Raw genomic sequence first — 23,295 nt, forward strand, 5'->3', positions numbered from 1 at the left:
ATGGACCTTGCTTGCCTTTAAAGCGATTCAACTTTTTTTCACACCTGAGAAAACAAATATTTCTTCTATATCCTCACTCTCCCCAAAAGATGAAAAGTTCACCAGGGGCTTATAGAACTTTTATAGTCCGGCTATTCGTAATGGATATGGAACCCAAGACATGATGACACTTGCTTGACATTGTATGCATTGTGTAATATGAAAAGAGTGCCGGCTTGGGTATCAGGACACCTGGTTTCTAACTTTAGAATTACTCCTTTTGAAGAAGAGAAAATCCCAACATTCTACCTAAGAATCCCAGCGTTGGTCGTCTTATGTACAGATCCCCAAATCCTTACAGCACCTTCAGCTTGAATGTATTTCAACCAGTTCCCATAATTACTACATTACTATTATCTTAGTCTCACTGCCAAAAACCCAGCTGCCGGCTAACTATGCAAGAATAAGACACTGCTGGGGCGCCTGGGTAGCGCAGTCGTTAAAGTGTCTGCCTTCGGCTCAGGGCGTGATCCCGGTGTACCGGGATCGAGTCCCACATCGGGCTCCTCTGCTATGAGCCTGCTTCTTCCTCTCCCACTCCCCCTGCTGTGTTCCCTCTCTCGCTGGCTGTCTCTCTGTCATATAAATAAATAAAATCTTTAAAAAAAAAAAAAAAGAATAAGACACTGTTGAAATGACTTAAAAAAATTTCTTTTTATCCTTAGTGCATTAAGCTAAATCCTGCAATTAAATAAAACCAAATAACACACACACACACACACACACACACACACACACTCCTCCTCCTCCTGAGAAAAGAAAAGGGAGAGAGAAAGAAACAGCAAGTCCTTCTTCCACCTAAGCCAGCAGCAGAGCTGGGGGCTGGGTTGGGAAGAGGGGTAAACTTGGAGGCACAATGAATCAACGAGGTCTCTGGGGCTTTCGCCCCAAAAACCACAGGGCCACAGCAAGTTGAGCACCAGCTGCGGGGAAGGAGCCATCCCGGACCCGGGTGTGAGGCCCGCCCTTCCCTACCTGAGGGCCAGTGAGTCCCCATACCAGGTCAGGGCTATTTCCCCGCCCCCCCTCCAGGTCCCCAAGGATTTCCCTCTTCCTCCTCCTTCCTCTCTCCCCCCTTTTTGTTTTTGAGGCAATGGGCCGGCTCCCAAGGAGGCCGGCTGGCCTCCCCAAGCCCCCGGCCTCCCTGTGCGCTCCGGCCTCGAGCCCCTCCGTCTCTCCGAGACCCCCGAATCCACCAACCTCCCCATCTTTCACGAACCCCCCCAGGCCTTCTCATGTCCCCCAAACCTCCCCGTTTATCTGAGCCCCCGGCCTCCCCTCATCCCCAGGCCTGCCGGAGCCCGCCGACCTCCCCACAAGTCCGTCCTCCACCCATCCCCGTTCTCCCAGAACCCGCCCCCTCGTCCCCCTTCCCTGGCCTCTCGTGTCCCCCCGCCGGCCTCCCCACATCCCCGTCCTCCCGGAGACCCCCCAGTCCGCCCATCTCCCGACCCGCCCGCGCCCCGGTCCTCCCCACAGCGCCGTCCTCCCCGGGCCCCTCCCTCGTCCTCCCCACTTCTCCGGCCTCCCCACATCCTCGGCCTCACGAGCCCCGCGCGGGAGGGGTCCGTCTCCGCCACATCCGCCGCCCGGACCGGCTGGTTGGCCCCGCTAGGCCCTGCCAACCCCCAGCTCCAGGAGCCGGCTCGCCCGCCCGCGTCCCGGCCCCCTCCCCAGGCCCGCACTCACTCGGACCGTGCGGGGCGCCGGGAGGCGAGGGCAGACCACTGCGAGGCGGCGCCGCGAACCGACGGGCGGTGCTCCCTCCCACGCCTCACGCCGCGGGCGCACAGCGGTCCCTGCGGCGGCGGCGGCGGCGGCGGCGGGCTGGCGACGGCGGGCTGGCGGCGGCGGCGGAGGGATTGCGCCCTCAGTGCGTGCTTTGACGGCGCGGGCCGCGCATGCGCGGCGACCGGCTGAGGCGGGCTTCACCGCAATGGCGCGCGCCCGGCCGCGTCCCCGCGCCGAGCTTCTGCCCCTCCCCCCCCCCCCCCCAGGACCGGGCTTGCACCCCGCCGCCCGCGCATGCAGAGCAAGCCACAGGGCTATGCGCTCGAGACCGCTCCGGACAGTGCGCCTGGCATTCAGGACCGCAAGGGACTGAGCGCGCATGTGGTGGCCGGGTCCAGGGAAGCCTCGGCGGGGCCGGGAGGGGCGGCCCGCCGATCTGAGGTCCCGGGGCTCCCACCGGCGGCACTCTGGGCCGGCGGGGTTGCACCGATCTCGGGGAAGCCCTCCCACCCGCTGCCCTGCCCCGCACAGCCCGGACGCGGCCCCTTTGCAGGGCCTCCCTAGCCCGCCGCCCTGGAGCCCAGCCCCAGGGCCGGAACCCGCGCAGTCGCGCCCCGCAGTGGGCCGGGGCCTGGCCCGAGTCCTCGCGCGTGTCTTCGCCAGGCTTCCTGCCCACCCCGAGGAGTTAGGTGTCCCGGGCCCCTCTGCACACAGGAGAGTGAGGCTCAGGGGTGTGTTCCGTGGCATCACAGCTAATGCTGGGCTGTACTTAGGTTGAAGCCTGAAAGAGGCTGTGGGAGGCGGCTGGAGGTAGACAGATGTGGGGCCTGCGCGCTGGTCTCGGGGCTGGAGACAGAAGAGGAGGACCCCAGGGATCTGGGAGTCACCAGGCCTAGGGCAGCTGAGCAGAACCAGGACACCGAGTGGAAGGGGCAAAAATGCACTCGTCCAGGGGCTTCTTCAGGCATCCTTAGGAGCCTGGCCTTTGTACTTTAGGCCTCAGGGAGCCTGGGGAGGGTTTCAAGCAGGAAGTAATATCTGATTTGTGTTCTTAAAAAAAAAAAAAAAAATGACAACCTTGTGGTAGGAAATGAAGCCAGAGGCAGGGCAACTTTCATCTTTATGGTGTCACTTTGATCCTCTCCACAAGCCAGGAGGCAGGTTAGGCCCACACTCCTTTTCAAAGGTGAACTCCTGAAGCCCAAAAAGGTAACCCACCATTCTGTCCTCAGAAGGTATCATTTGACTCTAATTGTAACAGAAGCAGGTAAATTAAAACAATTTTGCTTAGCAAGAGTTTTACTATATATGTTTTTGTTGTTCTTTAATGAAATGTGTTATGGTTATTTGTAGAATTTTTTTAACTCCATCCAAGTTTGCAAGGAAGTGTGTCTCTGAATGTGAGCCCAGGGCCTTGGTCCCCAGAGTTTGCTCCACCTGGAACTCTCCTCCCTCTGGAGCATGTCACTCCCTCATGTCTTTGAGGTTTATGTGTCACCTCATCAGATGCCAACTGACCACTCTGTATATAATAGGAACCCCCACCCCCCACCTCTGCTCTGTTGTTCTGCAAAGCAGCTGTTGTCCTCCACAGCCCTACACTGTGTACTTGTTTATTTCTTGGTTGTGTGTCCCTCTCCCAGAACGTTAGATTCATTCAAGCAGGGACTTTGTTCACTTCTGGGTCCCTGGCACATAATGAGATATTGTGGAGTAACTGAGTACAGCTTTGGGTGATGGGAAGTAAGAAACTGTTATTTAAAGTGTAAGAAGGGAGTGGGAGTCAGGGAAGGGAGTGGAGGGACAAAGGGGATTATAGTGAGGAGATCTTTGCGGGGCGGTGAGGGCGCTTTGGTAGACTAAAAATGGCCACCAACTTGTTGACGCTGCTCCCCACAGGAGATTGAATCCATTCATTCACCCCTGGAATGCGGATGGCTCTTGTAACTTGCTTTGACCAGGAAAATGTGTCACAGGGGATGTGGTGTGACTTTTGAGCCGAAGCTGCAGGAGATGGTATGGCTTTGTCACCTGATTCTAAACAAATCCAAGCAGGTCTGGTGAGGAGGCCGCGTAGAAGAGCGCAGATCCTCCCTGGCTGACAAGCTGCCACCTGCCAGACACATGGGTGAGGCTGTGCTTGACCACCCAGCCCTAGCCAAGTAGTCGGCCAGCTGCGGCCACCAGAGACCCAGGCAGACCAGCACAACTGTGGAGATGCACTCAGCCCCAACCAGCCAACCAGAGAATCACGAGCAAATCAAATACTTGTGGTTTTAAGCCCTAGATGTTAGCGTGGTGACACAGCCATGGATAACTGATACATTTGATTACCTCAACCTTATCATGATGCATTCAAAACTGATGTTCTGGAGCGCAGCTTTGATTATTCTTCTGCCTAATAAAAGCAGAAAATCAGGAAAGGGCAAGACACAAAGTGATGCAAACAGCTACAAAGAGGACGAAAGGTAGACAGAGGAGATGAGCAGCAGGTTGTGCAGCCGAGACCCTCCTCATCCCCTGAGCATACTTTGTGGTGCCTAAGAGCTCAGGTTCAGGAGTCCGTGAACAGTGAAGCAGACCCAGGCTCCAGTTCAACTGTTCCCCAGGGTCAGACACTGAGCAGGTGGCATAACGTCCTTGCTCATCTGTTAATAGAGGTTACAGAGAAGCTCCATAACATTAGGTTGTTGTGGGGAGTAAATGAACTGTTCCTGTCAAACACTCGGCAGAGTGCTTGGCACAATATACCCTCCATAAGTATCATGGGGTAGCAATAGCATTCCTGTACAGGTTACTGTTCATCTTGATCATGGAGGGGCGATCATTCAAAGGACCGCCCAGAGTGCAGTGTTAATAAAAGCTGATTTTCCTCAGCTCTGTGGGTCAGATGCTGTGTCCACAGTCTCCAAACCTCATAGCAGCCCTGCAGCACGGGCATGTTAACATCATCTTCATTCTATTGTTGTGAAAACCGTAACAAAGGAAAAACGCAAGCGATGGGACAGGTGGCAGGGCTGGAGCTCAAATCTGCAGGCTGTCCCACTGCAAAGCATGCACTCCTCCCTCTCCCTGTGCAGCCTCTGCTACACACAGACCCCACACAAAAAACAAAACACACACGACCATGCGGCTTCTCCCCTTCCTGCACTGCGCCACACAGGCTGAGCGCTGACCTTATGTGGGAAGCATTCAGGAAGGGCTTCCTGTGTATTGGCAAAGCAGCTGCATCCTGGGAGCACTTCCTCCTTGAAAAGCACCCTCCCACCTCCCTAGTCTGATGAGGGCTTGTCCCTAGGAGGGACTTGCTCATAGTGGAAACAGAAGCACACTTTAAGACTGGGGGTGGGTGCACAGTAAAGAGGGTGGGCGGTAAGAAGCTGGTGTCACCAAGGACACACCGAAGCCCACATTATTGCCCACATCAAGGCGCTGACCAGCCTGCAGATCCACACAGAGAAACTATAATGAGAAAAAGTGGGATCCAGGAAACTGGTGCCCGGGGCACTCGAAGATCCAGTAAGATGGGCCACTGGGAGGTATGGGTGTGCCACCTGCCCTCCGGGGATGCTGGCCCTCAGGTGGTCAGAACCAGGAGACTGGTCAGGGAAGAGGGACACCCTGCAGAAGAACAGAGAGAGGAGTCCGACCAATCTGGTTCAAACCCCAGCTCCCCCACGTGACAGCCCAGTGGCCCTAAGGGGACTGCTCTACCTCTCTGAGTCTAAACTTCCTCATCAGTGAAATGGGGAGGGGGGAGGCTGCAAGAGCAGAAGGGAAGGGGCCAGGGGGCACCCCTAGGGAAGATGCTCAAAGGGGAAGCATAACAAAGGAGGGACAATTTGAGGGACCAGAAGCCAGATTCCCTCCTTCAACTCTGGCCAGCATAAAAGCAAGATGGGCCACAACCACCATGTGCACCTTGCCCAGGAGGGAACATTCTGGACTTTCAGAACTAGGCTGCTGATGGACGTTTTACAATATGTTTGAAATTTCACTTCCCACAGGAATTTAATGTAGGGATGTTGGAATGTGGGACTACTAACTCCTCTGGGTGGGGGGAAGGGTCATGCCCCCCACTAGTGCCTGCAGTGGATGCAGCTCTTTTGAGGGGACATGTGAACGATTTGCCCCAGGTGTGGTTTCATCCTCAGCTGGAGCTAGGGGTGCCCCAGCCACTCCTGCTCACCTGCTCACACAGATCTCCCCACTCCTTGCCCCGCCCTGGTGTTCCAGGTCCCTGGGATACAGGGCACACTAGCTGGACCTCTTCCAGGCCCTGTCCAGAGGCTCAGCCCTAGGGGCTAAGCCGCCTATAGCAGTGACCCCAGGACCTCACCCGCGGGGCTCTCCAGGGATACTGCTCTCAGGTCTGGGCCACACACCCACTTCCCATTACTCACAACCCACCCCCCCAACACACAGAGGGGAAACCCTTTCCCTGTACAGCACTCAGCAGGTCCCGGACGGGGACAACCTCCCATCTTCCTGACCAGAAATGCCCGTTTGGTCTGGAAAACTTGCAGCTAGGGCTCAAGTTAGCCTCCATCCAGAGCACCCACATACCTGCACCAGCCTCTAGAGAAGAAAAGATGTACATTTTCTGGGAAATTCTGCCCCAAACCATTGGTTCTCTCATTTCATTGTCACAACTCATCAGATAAGTGCTATTAAATGCATTTTCCAGATGGGTAAACTGAGGCCAGAAGGTGATGACTACCCAGCTCAAGTCTACCCAGCAAGTAAATGGCAGAGAAAGGATTCATACCCAGCTCGTGTGGCTCCAAAGTTGTGCTCTCAGTTACTGAGCTCCTCAGCCTCCCAAGGCAGGGCGGGGGAGGGGAGGACCAGTTCTGAGTCCAGAGGAGGCTCCCTCACCTTCTCTCCAGGGTGAACAGGCAGTGCATCCTGGTTTAGCAAAGACAATGCAGTTGCAGGGGCTCCCCTGGACCTGTTTCTATCGTGGGCTGGACAAAAGTCATTATCAGTATTAAATCCCCACGAAAGCAGTGTTCTCTCTGCAGATTTTGTGTCGTGCTCAGCACAGAAGGCTGCCCGCTTTCCGGTGTCTGCAAGGTGAGCAGACTGCCCTTGGAGATTTCCCACTTCTCCCATCTTCTCAGCTTTGTTTTTTCTCTCCCAGCTTCCACTTTCCTCTCCCCATTCTATCTCTTTCTCTCTCAAATAAACAAATAAAAGCTTTAAAAAAAAAAAAAAAAAGGACTAGACTCACTCACTCATCGAACTTCGGGTCAGGCTGGCTAAGGCCCATCTCTCGAGGCTGCTCCCCCACCTGAAGCTCTAGGGTCCAGCCTCACAGTTTCCGGCTTGTGACGGCAAAGTGGCCCCATCCCGTGCTGTCTGCTGATAGAAGTGTAAAACCACTTGGGAAAATAATTTGGCAGTTTTTTAAAAAGTTATGTGTTTCCCATTCGATCTAGGTATTCCATTCCCAGAGAAATGAAAGCATATATCCATACAAAGATGTGAACATGAATGCTCATAGCAGCTTATTGTAGAAAAGCAAACTGGACAAAACTGAAATTTTCATCAACCAGTGAATGGATAAACAAATTTTAGTATATCTATATAATGGAATATTCCTCAACAATGGAAAGTAACAAACTATTGGTGCACACAACAAAGTTGAATCTGAAAAGTATAAGGGTGAGTAAAACAAACCATACTGGACATACTGTCCATCCTGTTTCCGTGTATATAAAATTCCAGGGGATGCAACATTAACCTAAAGTGACAGAAAGCAAGGGAAACAAGGGCAAAAATGAACTATTGGGCCTTCATCAAGATGAAAAGCTTTTGCACAGCAAAGGAAACAGTCGACAAAACCAAGAGACAACAGAAGGAGTGGGAGAAGAGATTTGCAAATGTCTTAATCAGATAAAGGGCTAATATCCAAAATCTATAAAGAACTTATCAAATTCAACACCCAAAGAATAAATAATCCAAGCACGAAATGGGCAGAAGACACGAATAGACATTCTCCAAAGAAAACATACAAATGGACAACAGACACATGAAAAAATGTTCCATATCACCTGGGAAATACAAATCAAAATCATAATGAGATACCACCTCATTAACAAGTCAGGAAATGACAGATGTTGGCAAGGATGAGGAGAAAGGGGAACCCTCTTGCCCTGTTGGCGGGAATGGAAACTGGTACCTAATTCTGGAGAAGAATTTGGAGGTTCCTCAAAAAGTTAAAAACAGAACTTCCCTATGACCCAGCAATTGCACTACTAGGTATTTATCCCAAAGATACAAATATAGTGACCCGAAGGGGCACCTGCATCCCAATGTTTATAGCAGCAATGTCCACACCAGCCAAACTATGGAAAGAGCCCAGATGTCCATTGACAGATGAATGGATAAAGAAGATGTGGTATATATGGAATGGAATATATATATGTGGTGTGTATAATGGCATACTACTCAGCCATCAAAAAAATGAAATCTTGCCATTTGCAATGATGTAGATGGAACTGGAGGGATTACGCTAAGCAAAATATATTAATCAGAGAAAGACAATTATATGATCTCATGCATACGTGGAATTAAAGAAACAAAAGAGAGGATCATAGGGGAAGAGAGGAAAAATACAACAAGATGAGAGAGAGGGAGACAGGCCATAAGAGACTCTTAATCATAGGAAACAAACTGAGGGTTGCTGGAGGGGAGGTGGTGGGGGATGGGGTAACCGGGTGCTGGGCATTAAGGAGGGGACGTGATGTAATGAGCACTGTGTATTATATGAGACTGATGAATCACTGGCCTCTACCTCTGAAACAAATAATACATTAATATGTTAATTAATTGGATTTAAATAAAAAAATAAAGAGCACCCTTGCATAAAAATAAACCATCAAACAGACAGACAGACAGACAGACAGACAGTAGACCAGTGATTACCTGGTGACGGGACGGTTGAGGGAGGGAAGGATTGTAAGGGCATCAGGAAATTTTTTGAGAATGATGACTATGTTCATTATCATGGGTATATACATGTGTCAAAACTCATCAAATTTTGTTTGTTTAAAAAAGTCCTCCCCTATGGACTCTGGGAAACAAACTGAGGGTTTCAGAGGGGAGGGGGTGGGGGATTGGGCTAGGCCGGTGCTGGGTATTAAGGAGGGCACGTATTGCATGGAGCACAGGGTGTTATAGGCAAACAATGAATCATGGAACACTACATCAAAAACTAATGATGTACTCTATGGGGAATAACATAACATAATAAAAAAATTTTTAAAAAATTCCCATTATCCTGGCAAGAAAGAACCGATCCCTGATCCATCAGATGCCAGCCAGGGAACAGTAGCTATTGTGCATCTGACCCAGAGCCTGGGGCCTGGAGGGAACTGCTGCTTCAGAAGAACCGCATAAGGAGATGCACGAAGGCTGGAAATCCTGGCTCCTAGGTCAGCATAGATGTTCATGGATCCAGGCTCAGGTGTGTCCTTTAAGGTACCCCTCCCATCTTTTCCCAACACACAAAACAAGCAGGAAAGGGAATCCAGAGATCATTGACAAGAATCCCAGAAAGATTCCAAACTTGGTAAACGGCCAACGGGGAGACTGAGGCTGGAAAGTCCTGCCTGTCCTGAGTCCATCTGCAAATTATCTTCCTCTGGCTTTGTCCCCTTCACACGCAGGATTTGATCTCCTTCCGTGTTTTTCCCCACTAGGTGCTGATGCAGTTCCAGAGATTGAACTACAATACGACAAGTTCCAAATACGGGGGCAAAATAAAACCAAACACAAAACCAAAAAAGCATCTCAACGGAAGAAGCAGGACACAGTCTTCCTGGCCTTAGAGCGGAGAAAGGCAACCCCAGTCCTGGGGCAGGAAGGAGTTCTGGGGCGTACAAGTCTTAAAGACTCCCACTTTCAGTGGTTGTTGCTATTCCTGGGAAAGTCCCTGCAACCTCTAAATCTCAGGAGTTCTGAGGGGCTGTCTCTGCTGTTAGCCCAAATTCATTGACTGAAATGGACCCGTGCTCTGAGTAAGGGGGATTTTGGGGTGCCCTCCAGTGGCTAGGGAGAAGGGCTGGCACTTCTCCTTCCTCCCACATACAGTAGCTGATGACTCTGGAAGATTTCCTAGGTCAGGAACGAATATGAGAGTCTGTGCAAGTTTTCCATTACTGCAGGAAGTAAAAGACCCAAACCACACACCTGGGCTCTAAAACAAAACAAGGGCTTTAATCTCCTAACATGCAAATCTATCACGGTACTATTTAAAACAACTAAATGGTGCCCCCTACATAAGGAAATAGATGGGGGGGAAGGGGTGTGGAGACAATGGGCGCAAGGATGCAGCTGCTGAGGAATCCCTGCAGGGCCACTGGACACTTGCTCAGCCCTGAGGTTGACTGCGGCCAGTTCTTCTCCTTCTTGAGTGCTGCTGACCAGCTAGGACCGGGGCTCCAGCTGGCAGGACAGGGTGTAGCTACGGACAGAGGGACACCTGTGAGTTACCCAGGAGCTTCCATTCAAGAGTCCCTGCCAGTGTTTGCCCACAGCTGGAGTCTGGCGCCCCGGCAACAAGGCCTGAGGCTGCCCAGGGAAGGAGGATCCCAGGAGTGGCCAGCAGAAAGAGTCCACCCCGAACCTCACCGACCCAGCTCCTGATGGGCCTCACCCCTCAGCCTCGCTGAGCGGCTCCATAGCCTGGAACCAGGCCCAAAAAGGATCCTCGGGCTCTAGGGTGTAATTCTCGGCAGCCACCTGGAGCAGCATGATGTCCGTCATGACTTGGTATTCCTGAGCAGAGAGAGAAGCACAGGATACATAGGGAGCCTGGGGGTGGGGGGGAGGTGCAGGGCCTGGTGAGGGTTGAGGAGCGGGACAGGGGACCCATCCCAGTTCCTGGCACACATGGCCATCCTCCTCCCTGCAGATTCATCCGGTCTCCACCTGTTCTCAGAGGTGAGTATCAGTAGCCCCTCCTCCGGGAAGTTCTACTGGATGCCATGCTCTGTCCCCATCTCCTAACGGGATGGGACTTGCACTGCTTTCTTCTCAAGGGATCCCAGGAAATGTGACGTGGAGGGGATGGAGCCAAGCAATGTTCTTCCCAGGGACATCTCTAAGGCCCACTCCCTACCCTTCCCTGCGGGAAGCGCCACATATGCTCACCTTATTTCTTTTGTGGTGGTTGATCTCATTTCCCTGGAATGCAGACAAAGTCCCTCAGAACAAGGCCCCTGGTTCTTAGGAGCACTTAATTCCCATCCCTTCTCATGCTAAACCATGGCCAGGACCCGTGAGGGGGCCGTGCATACACAGATAGTGGGCCTGGGATCTAGGCCAGGCTCTGGGGTCCTGAGAAAGGAGGACGTGGCGCAGATGGAGTGGCTACAGGTCGGGACCCTGCAGCACCACCCTCTCAGAAGACAGTAGGGGAGGACGAAGTCTCAGGCAGGAAGGGGCTGCTGTGGTTACTGAAGTGCTTGCTGATGTGGAGGGTCCTGACTTCATTCTCCCCCCACAGGCGACCTCACCAGGGGAGGCTGAGGTCCACTCAGACAGACCTCATGCAGCTTTGCCTTCAGGAAGCTCTGCTGCTTCACCAGTCTTGGGCACCGGGAGCCATGTCCTAACTGCAGTCTCGCCTCACTCATCGCTGAGATGGGCAAGAGACCCCGGGCTCACAGGGGCAGCTCTGAGGCTGTCATGAGGGAAGGTTTGCCGAGTCCTGAGAGCTCAGGGCTCATTACAGGGGTGCTCTGTTCACAAAGGTCCAGATTCTGGTCCCTCCCCCACAATCTTCAGGCTCACCCACCTCCAGATAGACCTCCACTGAGGTATCGAACATCAGCAACTTGGTGAGGAAAGTGCCAAGGAAGGGCACGACACCCTGTGTCCTAAGGGGGAGAGTGGGATGAGTCACTGTTCTCTGTTGCCCACAAGGACCCTCCCCTGAAAACGCTCGAGCCTCCTGGCCCACCCCAGGTGACCACGTGGAGCAGCTGTCGACACAGAGAGAGAGGGTGTCTAGGCTATGGATTCTGCTTGGACACCACCTGCTTGCCCCCTCGCCACCAAGGCATCGTCACCTAGGCTGTCGCCACATTCATACCAAAGGCTTCCACTCCCCAAGGAATGCTTCAGACCATTCCCGACTTTATCCACTCAGGACCCTGTTCCCTCCCACCCCTTGTCCCTTTCCAGACCTGCACCTTCCAGGCTACCTTGATGAGCAGGTGTCTGCCCTGTGCGGTGTCCTTGCTGCACAGCTTTTGAAAGATCCTCAATGGCTTCCTGAAGAGAGGGAAGGGAGGCAGGATCAATGGACGAATAATGTGGCAGGGTTGAGTGCGAGTGCCTTTTCTTTGAGAACCCCAAAGTGTCAACCTCCCTGGTTGAGGGTTTCTTCTGGGATCCTCTGAGCACTAAGGTCTTTGTAGGACATGGGAGGGAGCTCTCATGTGGCTCGTCCTGGGCCTCCCTTCCCATATTCATTGAGAAACTCTGTTTGGGTCAATTTGGGGTTCAAATGGGCAGAGAGCTTAGTGGCTGTCAAGGAAACACGTGAAGAGATTTAATGCAGCTCAGCCCCGTGTGGGACATTTGGCAAAACTGATTTCTAAAGCGGGAGGCATGGTGGCCTCCTCACCAGGGAGGCTGAGAGACCCACCCACCAGCCCAGGTCCGGTGGTCGGGGTTTGCTGCCTCCTAGAAGGTCCAAGATGCCTGAGGGGGAAGAGGACAAGCCTCTGGGAGCTCCCTCGTCCATCCTGGTCCCTCCATGGAGAGAGGCCTACTCACCTGGAAACCTTCCCCCACGTGTTCTCGAGGCGGTGAATGGAGACACTCTGCAGAGCCGAGAGGATGGCATGTAAGGAGGAGTAGTTCTCAGGGCTTGACAGGCCTGGGGAGGGAAGAGAATGGGCTGTCACCTGGGGAGCCAGCACCTTATTGGCTCTCAAGCTTCAGTCCCCCTCAGGGGAAAGCGCTCCTGCTGGAGGAAGCCGCTGTGCAGGGACCTACCGAAGGACACACGTGAGGCCCAGGGGAGGAGGAGGATTTTACCTCACTCCAAGGAAGGAGCCAGGCAGAAACCAAACATCCCAGCATGGGGCCATGCAAGGCGAGGTCAGCATGCCCCTGGAGGGAAGAGCCTAGGGACTGCACAGTCCCTAGGGCAAAGACCAGGGCCTTCCACCCTGAGACCTGATCAAGGGAAGAGCAGTGCCTGAGACTCAGGAGAGCACCTCGGCTGGGCTTCCCGTTGCATACCTTGGCCACCTTGATCCAGTGCTCCACCACCATGGCCCTGTCCCGGGCTGTCATGCTTGGGTTGCCAAGGCAGGTGGTGATGACACACTTGGCCACACCGTTGAACTGGGCGACAGTGGCCCGGACTGTGGGTGCCAGGTGCTCACTGCCAGGCTTGTTGCGCTTGGACCAGACGGAGCCCAGGCACTGATGGGGCAGCAGCTTCTTGAACAGCTCCTAGAGAACACGGGGACCTTGGTTCACCCAGCCATTTCCCATGCAAGACTTATGTCCTACGTAGGGGTCACAGGTCAGAGCTGGACCTCAGGGAGCTGAGAATCTGGCCTGAGCCTGGTTGGAGACCGTGGATTTCATTCCATTGTTTTTCCCTGAGGGAACCCAGTACACAATGACCCAGGAGCAAACAGAGCAAGGGAAGGAAGGAGGGCATTGGCACCCTGATCATGCTCAGGAACTCCCAGCTCCAGGTGGCACTGCAAGTTAGTCCTCCCAAGGGGGCTTCTTCCCCTCCCCTCCAACTGGTCATCCCCCTGGTCCTTCCGCCCTTTCAGATGCACATTCTCACACGGGAGCTACAACCACACGTTTTTCCATCTGCCCTGTCCTCATGGACACATCAGATGCCTAATCAATGCTGAGGGTACTCATCCTCCAAGGCACATGAGTGGGTGACCCATGGACTTGACTGAACACAGGGAGCTGCCCTCCTCCACCCACGGGACCAGGGCCTGCCCATTGGTCTCTCCATTCTGGCTCATTTCTTCTCCCTAGTACCTCCGTATCAGTGCTTATCAGGATCTCTCGCTACAGTCTGCAGGTGGACAGTGAAATCTTGGGGCTAAGCGCCTTGATGGGTTGACAGGGTTGGGAAGTGGTGGAGCTGAGATTTGGTCCCAGACCATAGGAGTCCACATCAGGGAAAGGCAGGTGTGGGGCAGGTGAGAGCAGAAGGAAGTCGTGCCCCTGGCCCACCCTGAGAGCCCAGCTGCTCACCGCATCCATATATGTGAGTTGCTCTGCCACCAGTCTGGAAGGGAAGTCCAGGAGGTCGGGCTTCTCACCCAGCTGGTTCTTTGGGGTGACCCAGCGGTGGCAGGAAGCCTCTGGGGCCGCGGTGGGCTCTGTGGCTGTTGCCAGAGTGAAACTTTCCAGCAAAAAGGGTGGTCCAGCTGACTGCTGCTCAGCACCCGGCACACATGCAGAAGATGGGAGCACGGGTTGCAGTTCTAGAACAGCTGACGGAGGGGAGGCTGGCTCTGACATGGAAGGTGACAGTTGACACAGAGCCGGGGTCGCCTCTAGCTCTATAGAAGGCCTGTTCCTGGCTCTGCCGCTGGAAGGAGCCCTGGAGCTGGCACTGGGGCAGGAGACAGAGAAAGGTTCATCCACATCACTGACTTTCCGGATGCCTTTGCAAAACCAGGACAGACCCCATGGCCTTGAAAGGAATACCCAGCCCATGAACCCCATCCCAGTTAGCCTTCCCAGCTTGCCATCCCCCTTACCCTCCACCTCTGCCTCAGTGAGTGCCAGAAGTTCCCGCTGCATCAGGAGAAGGGGGACATGGTTTGTCAGGTCCCAGGCATGCCACTTCAGAACCATGGCCCCATGCACATAGGCCCCCTTGATCTCGACACGGTCACAGCCCAGGGACTGATAGATAGCCTGCAAATTCTGGTCAGGCCAGGTACCCAAGATGGGAGACAGAGTGCTGGGGAGAGTCATATGTGGAGCAGAGTCAGAGGCCTGGCTTTGCATTGCACATGCTACTCCCACACACCGTACTTTCTGTATGGGTCCAGAGGATGGCCCCAGCCCCTTTCCAACCCCTTTCTAGCTGCCCTCGTAGTGGGAGGCCTGGTCCTCCAGAAAACCTGAATGAGTCTGGTTTTTCCACTTCTCCTCTCCTCTACCTGGCCATGGGCCTGGTCTACTCTATCCTCCATGCACACCAGTATCAAGGCTCAGGTTGGAGGCAGATTTGTGAGTGGTCGCTCAGCACACCCTCGGTTCTTGGCCCCGGTTGGGGTGGTCAGCAGGGAGGGGCAGGGAGAGCAAGTTGGGACCGTCAAAGGGATGGGTGTTTCAGGCACCCACTGAGCCCAGACTGTGCTCTGCCGCCCAGAGGGCCCGGGACCCCATCCACAGACTTCTTTAACTCATTTGCTTCTTCACACGAAGCCCCCCAGATGAAGCCCACCCACTGGAAATCAAGAGATCGGTGAGATCCCTGGTTTGGCAACTCCCTCCCCCGCCACCACCCCTGTAGTCCACCACCCTGCTCTGTGGAGGCAGCCAGCCCTGCTTCTGGACCCAAACCCCTGTCCCAGTTTTACTTGATCATTTCATCTGTCCTATGATCCAGCTCTAGGTGAATCCTTTCAAAGCTAGAGGAGGCTACGAAGATGTCACATCTAACAACCATTGGACATGTGTGCTTAGGGTGTGCAGAGTGCCTATCTGACCCTCTGACTAGAACTGAGACCCAGACACTGTATCTCCTCTCTCCATTCACATTCCTAGGTGCTTAATATACATTTTTTTTTAATTTTATTGAATTATTTGACAGAGATAGAGACAGCCAGCGAGAGAGGGAACAAAAGCAGGTGGAGTGGGAGAGGAAGAAGCAGGCTCATAGCGGAGGAGCCTGATGTGGGGCTCGATCCCACAATGCCGGGATCACGCCCTGAGCCGAAGGCAGACGCTTAACCGCTGTGCCACCCAGGCGCCCCCTTAATATACATTCTTGAATGACTACTTCCCAGCCTGCACTTTCCAAATCCTGAGTGGCCCGTGGGCTGGTCTGCCTGCTCCCAGTGTGCCCCTGAGCTGCTCACACAAAGGACAACTACCAGAACCATCTAGATGGAATCTCAGAAGTCCTTTGCACATGGGGAAACAGCCTGCTTTGCATTTCCTTTCGTCAACCCAGAAGGGCCACCGGCCTGTGAGGGTTGCACTTGAGAGCTTCTTGACCAGAGAGAGAGAACTATTAAGCAAGAAGATGCCCAGCACGTCCAGGAGCCCTTTCTACAGAGCCAAGCACCAGGGTAGCCCGTGCCATGTTTCCTCCCATGATTTCCTACAGTAACTGTATGAGGTTCATCCTCTTAACCACCCCACTTTTCAGAAGAGGAAAGGGAAGGTCAGAGAGGGAAAGTGCCATTCCCGAGATGTACACCCAGTAGATGGGAGGCTCACCCTGTGCTGTGCAGGGGGTGGGCACTCACCGATTGAACTGCTGGCCCAGGACCTGCGTGGCTGAAGTGAACATCTCGTACATGCAGAAGATCGTTAAGGTGGTTGAGATGCTCCCATCTGGGAAGGATGGCACCAGGGACTGTACGAAATGCTCCATTATGCCTTCTCTGAGCCTCAGCATCATGTGGGCCTCATCCAGGGACAGGGATGATTCCTTTTCCCACCAGGTAGAGAAGGGGGGTGTGGGGGGCAATGGAGTCAGCTTCAACACCACGAACCACCAGGATGATCAGCGTCTGGTGCTCAGACCAGAGAGTCCCATCCCTTCGGGAACTTGTGCAAGAAAAGGGACTTGAGGGCCCACCCAGAAAAAGGCTCTAGGCTTGAAAGTACAATTGCCTTTAGGGGTGAAATGAGAAAGCATTGGTCACTTCAACACATCTTGTTAGCTGAGCCACCACAGCCTTTCTCTCTCTGAATAGGCTTTATTAAGAACTGTATGCCTTTGAGTCATCAGTCAACATCCCTACTGCAGACAGGAGAAAGCACAGGCTTAGCATCTCCAACGCTGCTCGAGATCATAGACGTTGGGCCTGAGAACTGTCCAGAGCATGGAATGCATGGCATTTCCGTAGGCTGCTGCGGCCTGGTCTGTTCCTAAGGTGGGGAGAAAGGTTCAGGGGAAATCCACCTTCCTCGGCAGGCCCCAGGGGAGCCGGTTGTTTCTAGTGTGGGTTCTGGCCTTGCCGTGATCATCTGTGGGTCCTGAGATTGGACATCAATCTGGACCTGTTCTCACCCCAGACCAGCATTGGATGCTGTTGTGGGCCGAGGCACCTGCTGCTTGTCAAGGGAGATGGAGTAGCTGAGCCTTTGGAGCAAGCAGCTCCTCAAAGACGGCCTGGATTGAACTCTGAAAAGACAGAGTCCACTACCTGGGCCAGGAGGCATCAGAGGCCTTGCACCCAATCCGTGCTTGAAAGGCTGATTCACGGCGGCAGACAACCTCCCATACGGAGGTCCAAAAAGACATATGAGGACACAGCTTGTGACCCGGGGGACATACAATGAGTCGATGTGTTCTGAGAGGTGATACGTTACAGAGGAACATATAGAATGGCTTCATCCCACCGTTCCTTTTATGTTCAATCACCCTGTGTGGGGTGAGGATTCATAAGGCGTTGGACACGTTCTCCAAGGACAGTGGAGCTGGGTTCTACACAGGATGGCTGGGGTGAGTCAAGAAAATACTCAAAACAGTAGCAAAATGCAAAGACACTCATGGCTGCGGGAAAAGTCACACAAAACAGAATGAAACAGAATAACCCACGCCCCAAACTGCAAAAAACATGACCACTATTCTCTACCATTCCCACCTATGGGAAGAGTGTCTTCCTACCTTCTCCCATAGCTGGTGGTGGAGGTGTGGATACTGGGATGACTTTGTGGTTGGGCCTGCGGGGCACTCATATAGAAACACCATGGGAGGGCCCCAGGTTTGTCCCCATATTTGTGTGGGGGCCCTGGGTGTGTGGAACCCTCTTCCCATTCTCACCTCAGAGCAGCACTGATCCTGGGTGGACTGGTACACCTACCACTTGTCTAGGAAGTTGGAGTAGTTGAAGTCCCAGACCAGCTCTTCGATGACCTCCTGGGTGCAGCTCTGAAAATGCAGTGCCCCATAGACATGGGGTCAAGAGACATTAGTGTCCTCCCGGGACATTGCCACAAGGGGCCACCCCCATTAGAAATCCTGTTCTCCAGTTGAGGCAAAGAGGGGCAGCTGAAAAGACATCGAGCAAGGAGGTAGCCGGATGAAACTCTAGACCTCGTGATTAACATCGAGGTAGTTGACCTTGGTCCCCAGTGCTCAGCTTCTCATCCTGCCTGCTATGACCGGGGGTGTGAACATGAAAGATGGGCCAGGCTTCCAACACCTGGCAGCTTCCTTCTGCCCAGGAAGGGCGTGTCCCACATCCTCTGTCCCCTTCTCTACACATAGACAACCAGCCCCGCACCACAACACACACACAGGGACACACATAATGAGGGGCAAGAGGTGTGGGCCTGCTGAGGTGGCATCACAGTTGTTTCCTGCTCTCCACTGGGCTGCCCTGAGGTGCCTTGTGTTACCTGTTGCTGTCTCCTACCACATGTCCAGAGGGCTCGGAAAAGCGGGCTGAGCCGAAGTCTACAATTATGTGAAAGTCTCTCTCTCTGGGCTTGCCTGGGCCCAGAGACCCTGAAGGGAGGAAGGCAGCAAGAGAACATCTTGCTCTCTCGAACATCTCCACTCCAGTGAGCTGGAGAGCAGGTTGTCTTTTGAAGCTGGGTGGCAGTTACCACAGTTCTAAGTTCAGTTGGGGCCTATCACAGAGGAAGTGAGGTCACTCTTTCAAGATTCTAATCCCTGGGACCATGTGTTCAGTCAGACCTATCCAGAGCCCCTTCTTGGCAGTTGACTCCTTAGCTTTCTCCCCCATGTCATCTCCTTAACTGGACACAATGAGCCAAAAAGGCCATAGCCACCACTCTCTGGAAATGGAACTAGGGTCCGAAGCTTCAGGAGGCAGAGCTGAATTCAGACCTTACGTTCTGTGTTTCTTTGCGCACTTGTGTGTCCTAAGTCATTGTGTCTCTCACGTAGTCCCCACTTTCCCAGCCTGCAGTGTGGGGATCAGGCTAGAATCTACTTCCTTGGCACATCCTCTGGTGTCTGTGGATAAGAGTATTTATTACATGTGTGGGGTGATCCCCTGTGTATCTGAGGCACAATTTTCAAGATGGAATAATTACAAGAAGGGGTGGGATTTGGCATGGAGGGCCGCTCAGAAGAGGCCTGGGTTCCAGCCCTGTAATACTGCAACTGTCACTTTCCCTCTTGGCCTCATTTTAAGGTGGGCACCATGATGGTCTGGAAAAGCAAGAAGATGCAGGCATTGTCATCCTCTGTAGTAAAACCATGCAATTGTTTCCCGTTATATGAAGAACGAGACCCCGTTACCTCGTTTGGGTCTATGAGGGGAGCGGCTTTCACCATGGCTCCCAGGGATCCTGACCTGTGGTATAGGCATCAGACTGTAACCGCTAAGTGGTCAGTGACTGGCTTTTGACCCACAGGACATATTCAACGTGATCAAGTACCATGCCTAGAGCTTCTCTACATGTCATGCAAAGAGTTTCTCACTCCCTAGTTACTTTCCATCATGTTCCACTACTCACTCCTTCCCTTTCCCTTCTTCTTCTCTCTCTCTGAACCAGAACCAAGCACTGATGTTTTGAGCTGCCATCTACAGAGGCTCACAGGATAGAGAACGGAGGCAGTGCCAAGGCCAAAAGACAGACAGGAACTCAGGTTCTGAGTCCAGATGGCATCCCGAGTCACGTGAGCCAACTTATGACAAAATCCTCTTCCAGTATGGCCCTGGTCACAGCCGCAGCCACTGACACACCTTGAGCCTGGGGAACCATGCTAATTTGGGCCCGCATTCTTCACCCACAAATACTGTTAGAAATTAAAGCGATGCACCTGCACATGCAGGGTATCAGGGCAATGCAGTCCCGGGGCAACTCTAGATAAGTAACAGTCTCCCAGGCCTCAGCATCTGTCCCTGCCTTCCTCCCTCCCCTCTGCTCTCCTCCTAGTGTCCCTGCAGCCACCCTGGCTGCCTTTTTCACTCCTCTGGCCAAACTGGCTTCTGTTATTGAGTGTCTGCAGCACAAGTCACTTCTTCCTGAAACGCTGCTCCCTGACGTGTGCAGGTCTAGCTCCCTTTGGTCAATCTGTTCTCAGCAACCTCAGCCTCAGTGAGGCCTTTCATATCTTTCCATGCAATGACTCCCCAGCCTTCCTCCGTAGCACACTTCATTCCTAGTACAGAGCGCTTGCTCTTTTCTTTCACGTGCGTTCACTTTGGAGCTTTGGTCCATGTGGAGACTGGGAGCTCCTAAAGCAAAGGAGCCCTAGGTAATTTCATCTCCACGCACGGGCCCAGCAAGATACCTGGCATAGGGCAGTGCTCAGTGTGTAGTTACTCAATGAATAATTGAGAAGATCTTGGAGCCCACCTCCCCTCTTAAGCACCTAGACTGCAGAATGCTACTAAAACTTTCAAGCTGTTTCTGGGCAGGGGTGACAACCACAATGGCCTCTGCCTGACTCTTCCTGCTCCAGTTCCTCCAGCAGAACTCACCAGGTACCATGGACAAGGAAGTGCCCTGCATCCAGTTCTCCAGCTCTGGTGGCACAGCCCCACGCAGGCACACCAGCAAAAAAAGCCATGCCTTTTCTCGGGGGTCCTCAACACAGTGCCTTTGCAGAGTCACAGAGCAAAGGAGCAGGATCTCCAGGCTCCCTGGGCAGAGTAAAGGACCTCAGAACCCTCCCTTTCCTCCTTTTCTGTCCACTCCCATGGTGTCCTCTTCACGATTCCAGCACCCGCACCTCTGCCAGAAGAGTGCTGCTGCACCCACCCCTGTGTGTGTAAACGAGGAACTAAAGGTCTAATGCAGACTAGACTTGTTCCTGGGCCCCAGACACAGTGAACGCTCCTCAACATGACTAACCCACAGAAAAATGCAACCAAGAGCATCATGAGGCATCACATCACATCGGCGGGAATAGCGACCCTCCAAAAGTCAAGAGATAACAAATGCTGGTGAGGATGTGGAGCAAAGGGAATCCTTGGGCACCACTGGTGGGAATGCACATTGGTACTGTCACTATGCAGAACACTGTGGAGGTCCCTCCAAAAATTAAAAAGAGAACTACCGGATGATCCAGCAGTTCCACCTCTGGAAACATACCCATAGAAAATGAAGGAATATGTCCAAGCAACACCTGCACCACCATGTTCAAGAAGCATTATTTTCAATAACCAGGACACGGAAAACATCAGTGCCCTTTAGTGCTGAGTAGGGAAAGAAGTGGTACCTAGAGAATAGCATAGGAATCAGCCAGAAGAAAAGGACATCCCGCTAAGTGTGCTAACAGTACCGGACTTTGAAAGCGTGATGCCAAGTGAAATAAGGGAGACAGGGCAAAGACTTTCTGTAGAGAAGCATAGAGAGAGAGAGAGATCGATCCTGTCTAGAGAGAGAGACAGAGAGCTATTTTTCCCTTCTCTGTGGAATCTGAGACAAAGAAGAGAAAAGGAGGAAGACTAACTCAGAAAAAGAGATCAGATTGAAGTAACCAGAAGCAGAGGGCGGAGGGGGTGCGGGAATTGAGTGAATGGTGAAAAGGTACAAATTCCAGTTTCAGATCAATAAGGAATAGGGATTTACAGTACACCCCAGGACTACAGTTCATTACTGCTCTATGGTGTATTTGAGAGGTGTGAGAAGAGCAAGTTCTGAGAGTTCTCATCACAAAGAAAAACCTCTCTTTCTTTTCTTTTAACTTCATTTTTGTATCTCTAGAGATGATGATGGCGGCGGACTAAATTTATTCTGGCGATCGTTTCACGGTATACGAAAGCCATGCCTCTTCGTCATGTGCTGTCCATGTCTCCTGTCTCACTACAAAGACAGAGCTAAATAGCTGTAACAGAGTCCGTGTGATCAACAAAGTCTGAAATACTATGATCTAGTCCTTTACTCTATAAAGAATATGACCTCTATCCTCAATTATATGACCTTGCTGACGTGAAGTCAAATTAAATGGTTACCAAGTACCTTCCGTGGGTATAACAGGAACGCAACAGGGCAACGTTAACGGATAGACTAAGGTAGATTTTTAAGTCATGGACTATTATGATAAAAGAATGTTTTGGCAACATGACATATATAGTATAGGCTAGAAAGGGATGACACAGCAGGTGTGGGGCTCCAGGGAGCATGCTGCTAACCACGGCCAAAGGAAGAGGAGGGAGCAGGAGTGAGAAAGCCCCCTGCATGGCTTGTCCAGGGATGGCTCAGTGGAGGAGCTGGAGACGAGAAGCACGGGAGGTCTGAAATTAATACGCACACAAGAACACGAGCCCCGTTAAAAAAGTGGTCAAGTCATGAGGAGAAGCTGATGTTAGGGAAGAAAATAAGCTCCGCTCTGGCCTCGTCATCATCAAGACACCACTAGAATGTCAGACAAGATCACCAGGGGGCATTTTCAAAGGCAAGTGTGCAAACAAGAAGCAAGGTCCAGACAAAAAGCTTGAGTGAGAGTCTCACGCCACATGGCTGCTGGCTCCGAGCCCGAAGGAGGCAAGTGTGGACTTACAGCAGAAGAGGCTCAAGCCCAGAACTTGGTCAATTCTTGGAATCTGGGGTCAAAGAAAACAGGGGCCAAGAAATGAGACAGAGAAGACACAGTCAGGGAGTGAGAATATTACACTAATATTTTCTTAAGTCCAACCTTTGTATTCACTAAAATACAAAATACGTGAACACCTCCAGATTGCTGTGGATTACACTGGGACTTTCATTCTTGGTTGATTTTTCCTTAATGGCAGTCTCAGAAGTGAAAGGGTTCATCGCTATCTAGAAGTCTTGCCCCTCCTCGGAAAGCTCTTCATACTGCACATGCACCGGTCACGTGTGTGCACAGGGCTCCTCCCCTTCTCCCCACGGATCACAGGTCTGCCATTCAGGGACCTCACCTTCTGTGCGTGTGCCCAGACTCAACAGCTAGTCCCCATCACATGCACACACCCACAAAAGAGCCAGGCTCTGTCTCCCAGGGCACCGGTACCAAGATGCAGGTGGCCAGTGGCTCCAGCCCACACCACAGGTCTGCTGTCTTCTCCGCTGCACCACGGGTTCTGTTTCCTCTGTCAGAGCTTCTCCACAGCAGCACGACTAACATTTGAGGCCTGATGTTCCCTGTCGTGGGCTAGTGCAGGCCCTGTCCTATGCCTGTAGAATAATCACTGGCTACTACCCACTAGAGGCCAGCAGCATTGCCCTCTCTCCAGTTGTGACGACCAAAAATGTCTCCGGACAATGCCCCTGGGGGGGCAGAGCCAGCCCCGTTTGTACCACAGGGCTGCTCATCGTTGCCCGGCCTCTGGTCTCTCTCTGCCATCTTCTTCCGCACTTGCACCTGCTTTCTTGTTTGTACTTCCC

At 52.8% G+C, this 23,295-nt stretch overlaps 2 protein-coding genes across 4 annotated transcripts in view; both read right to left on the reverse strand.

Annotated features, from left to right (window-relative positions):
* The window catches only part of LOC125281931 (focal adhesion kinase 1-like), a 143,206-nt gene that overhangs the window by 43,083 nt on the left and 76,828 nt on the right, over window positions 1-23,295 (reverse strand). The window lies entirely within an intron of this gene.
* Window positions 9,973-16,632, reverse strand: LOC125281929 (ral-GDS-related protein-like). Of its 3 annotated transcripts, XM_057312834.1 has the most exons (9): window positions 16,263-16,632; window positions 14,026-14,389; window positions 13,033-13,248; window positions 12,562-12,664; window positions 11,985-12,054; window positions 11,576-11,657; window positions 10,930-10,962; window positions 10,433-10,554; window positions 9,973-10,240 (listed from the first exon to the last, which is right to left on the reverse strand). In XM_057312834.1, exons 1-5 carry the CDS (start codon window positions 16,415-16,417, stop codon window positions 12,044-12,046), a joined length of 849 nt encoding a protein of 282 aa, XP_057168817.1. In that variant the 5' UTR covers window positions 16,418-16,632; the 3' UTR covers window positions 9,973-10,240; window positions 10,433-10,554; window positions 10,930-10,962; window positions 11,576-11,657; window positions 11,985-12,043. The 3 variants fall into 3 exon arrangements, with proteins under 3 accessions (XP_057168817.1, XP_057168818.1, XP_057168816.1); XM_057312835.1 differs by lacking the exons at window positions 9,973-10,240; window positions 10,433-10,554; window positions 10,930-10,962; ... (1 more) ...; window positions 11,985-12,054; window positions 12,562-12,664 and adding an exon at window positions 14,538-14,743 and having other exon boundaries at window positions 12,684-13,248; window positions 16,263-16,351; XM_057312833.1 differs by lacking the exons at window positions 9,973-10,240; window positions 10,433-10,554; window positions 10,930-10,962; ... (1 more) ...; window positions 11,985-12,054; window positions 12,562-12,664 and having other exon boundaries at window positions 12,686-13,248; window positions 16,263-16,605.

The sequence above is a fragment of the Ursus arctos genome, unplaced genomic scaffold (assembly GCF_023065955.2).
Source record: "Ursus arctos isolate Adak ecotype North America unplaced genomic scaffold, UrsArc2.0 scaffold_16, whole genome shotgun sequence".
In the NCBI taxonomy this organism is placed as follows: domain Eukaryota; kingdom Metazoa; phylum Chordata; class Mammalia; order Carnivora; family Ursidae; genus Ursus; species Ursus arctos.

What these genes read in the sequence shown, in the direction of transcription:
- LOC125281929 (XM_057312833.1), bottom strand. Translation starts at nt 16,417, where the DNA reads ATGATGCTGAGGCTCAGAGAAGGCATAATGGAGCATTTCGTACAGTCC. An exon ending in CTGGGCCAGCAGTTCAATCG is followed by an intron (nt 14,390 to 16,262) that starts GTGAGTGCCCAC and finishes CTCCTGCCCCAG; the next exon opens with TGCCAGCTCCAGGGCTCCTT. An exon ending in AACTCACATATATGGATGCG is followed by an intron (nt 13,249 to 14,025) that starts GTGAGCAGCTGG and finishes CGTGTTCTCTAG; the next exon opens with GAGCTGTTCAAGAAGCTGCT.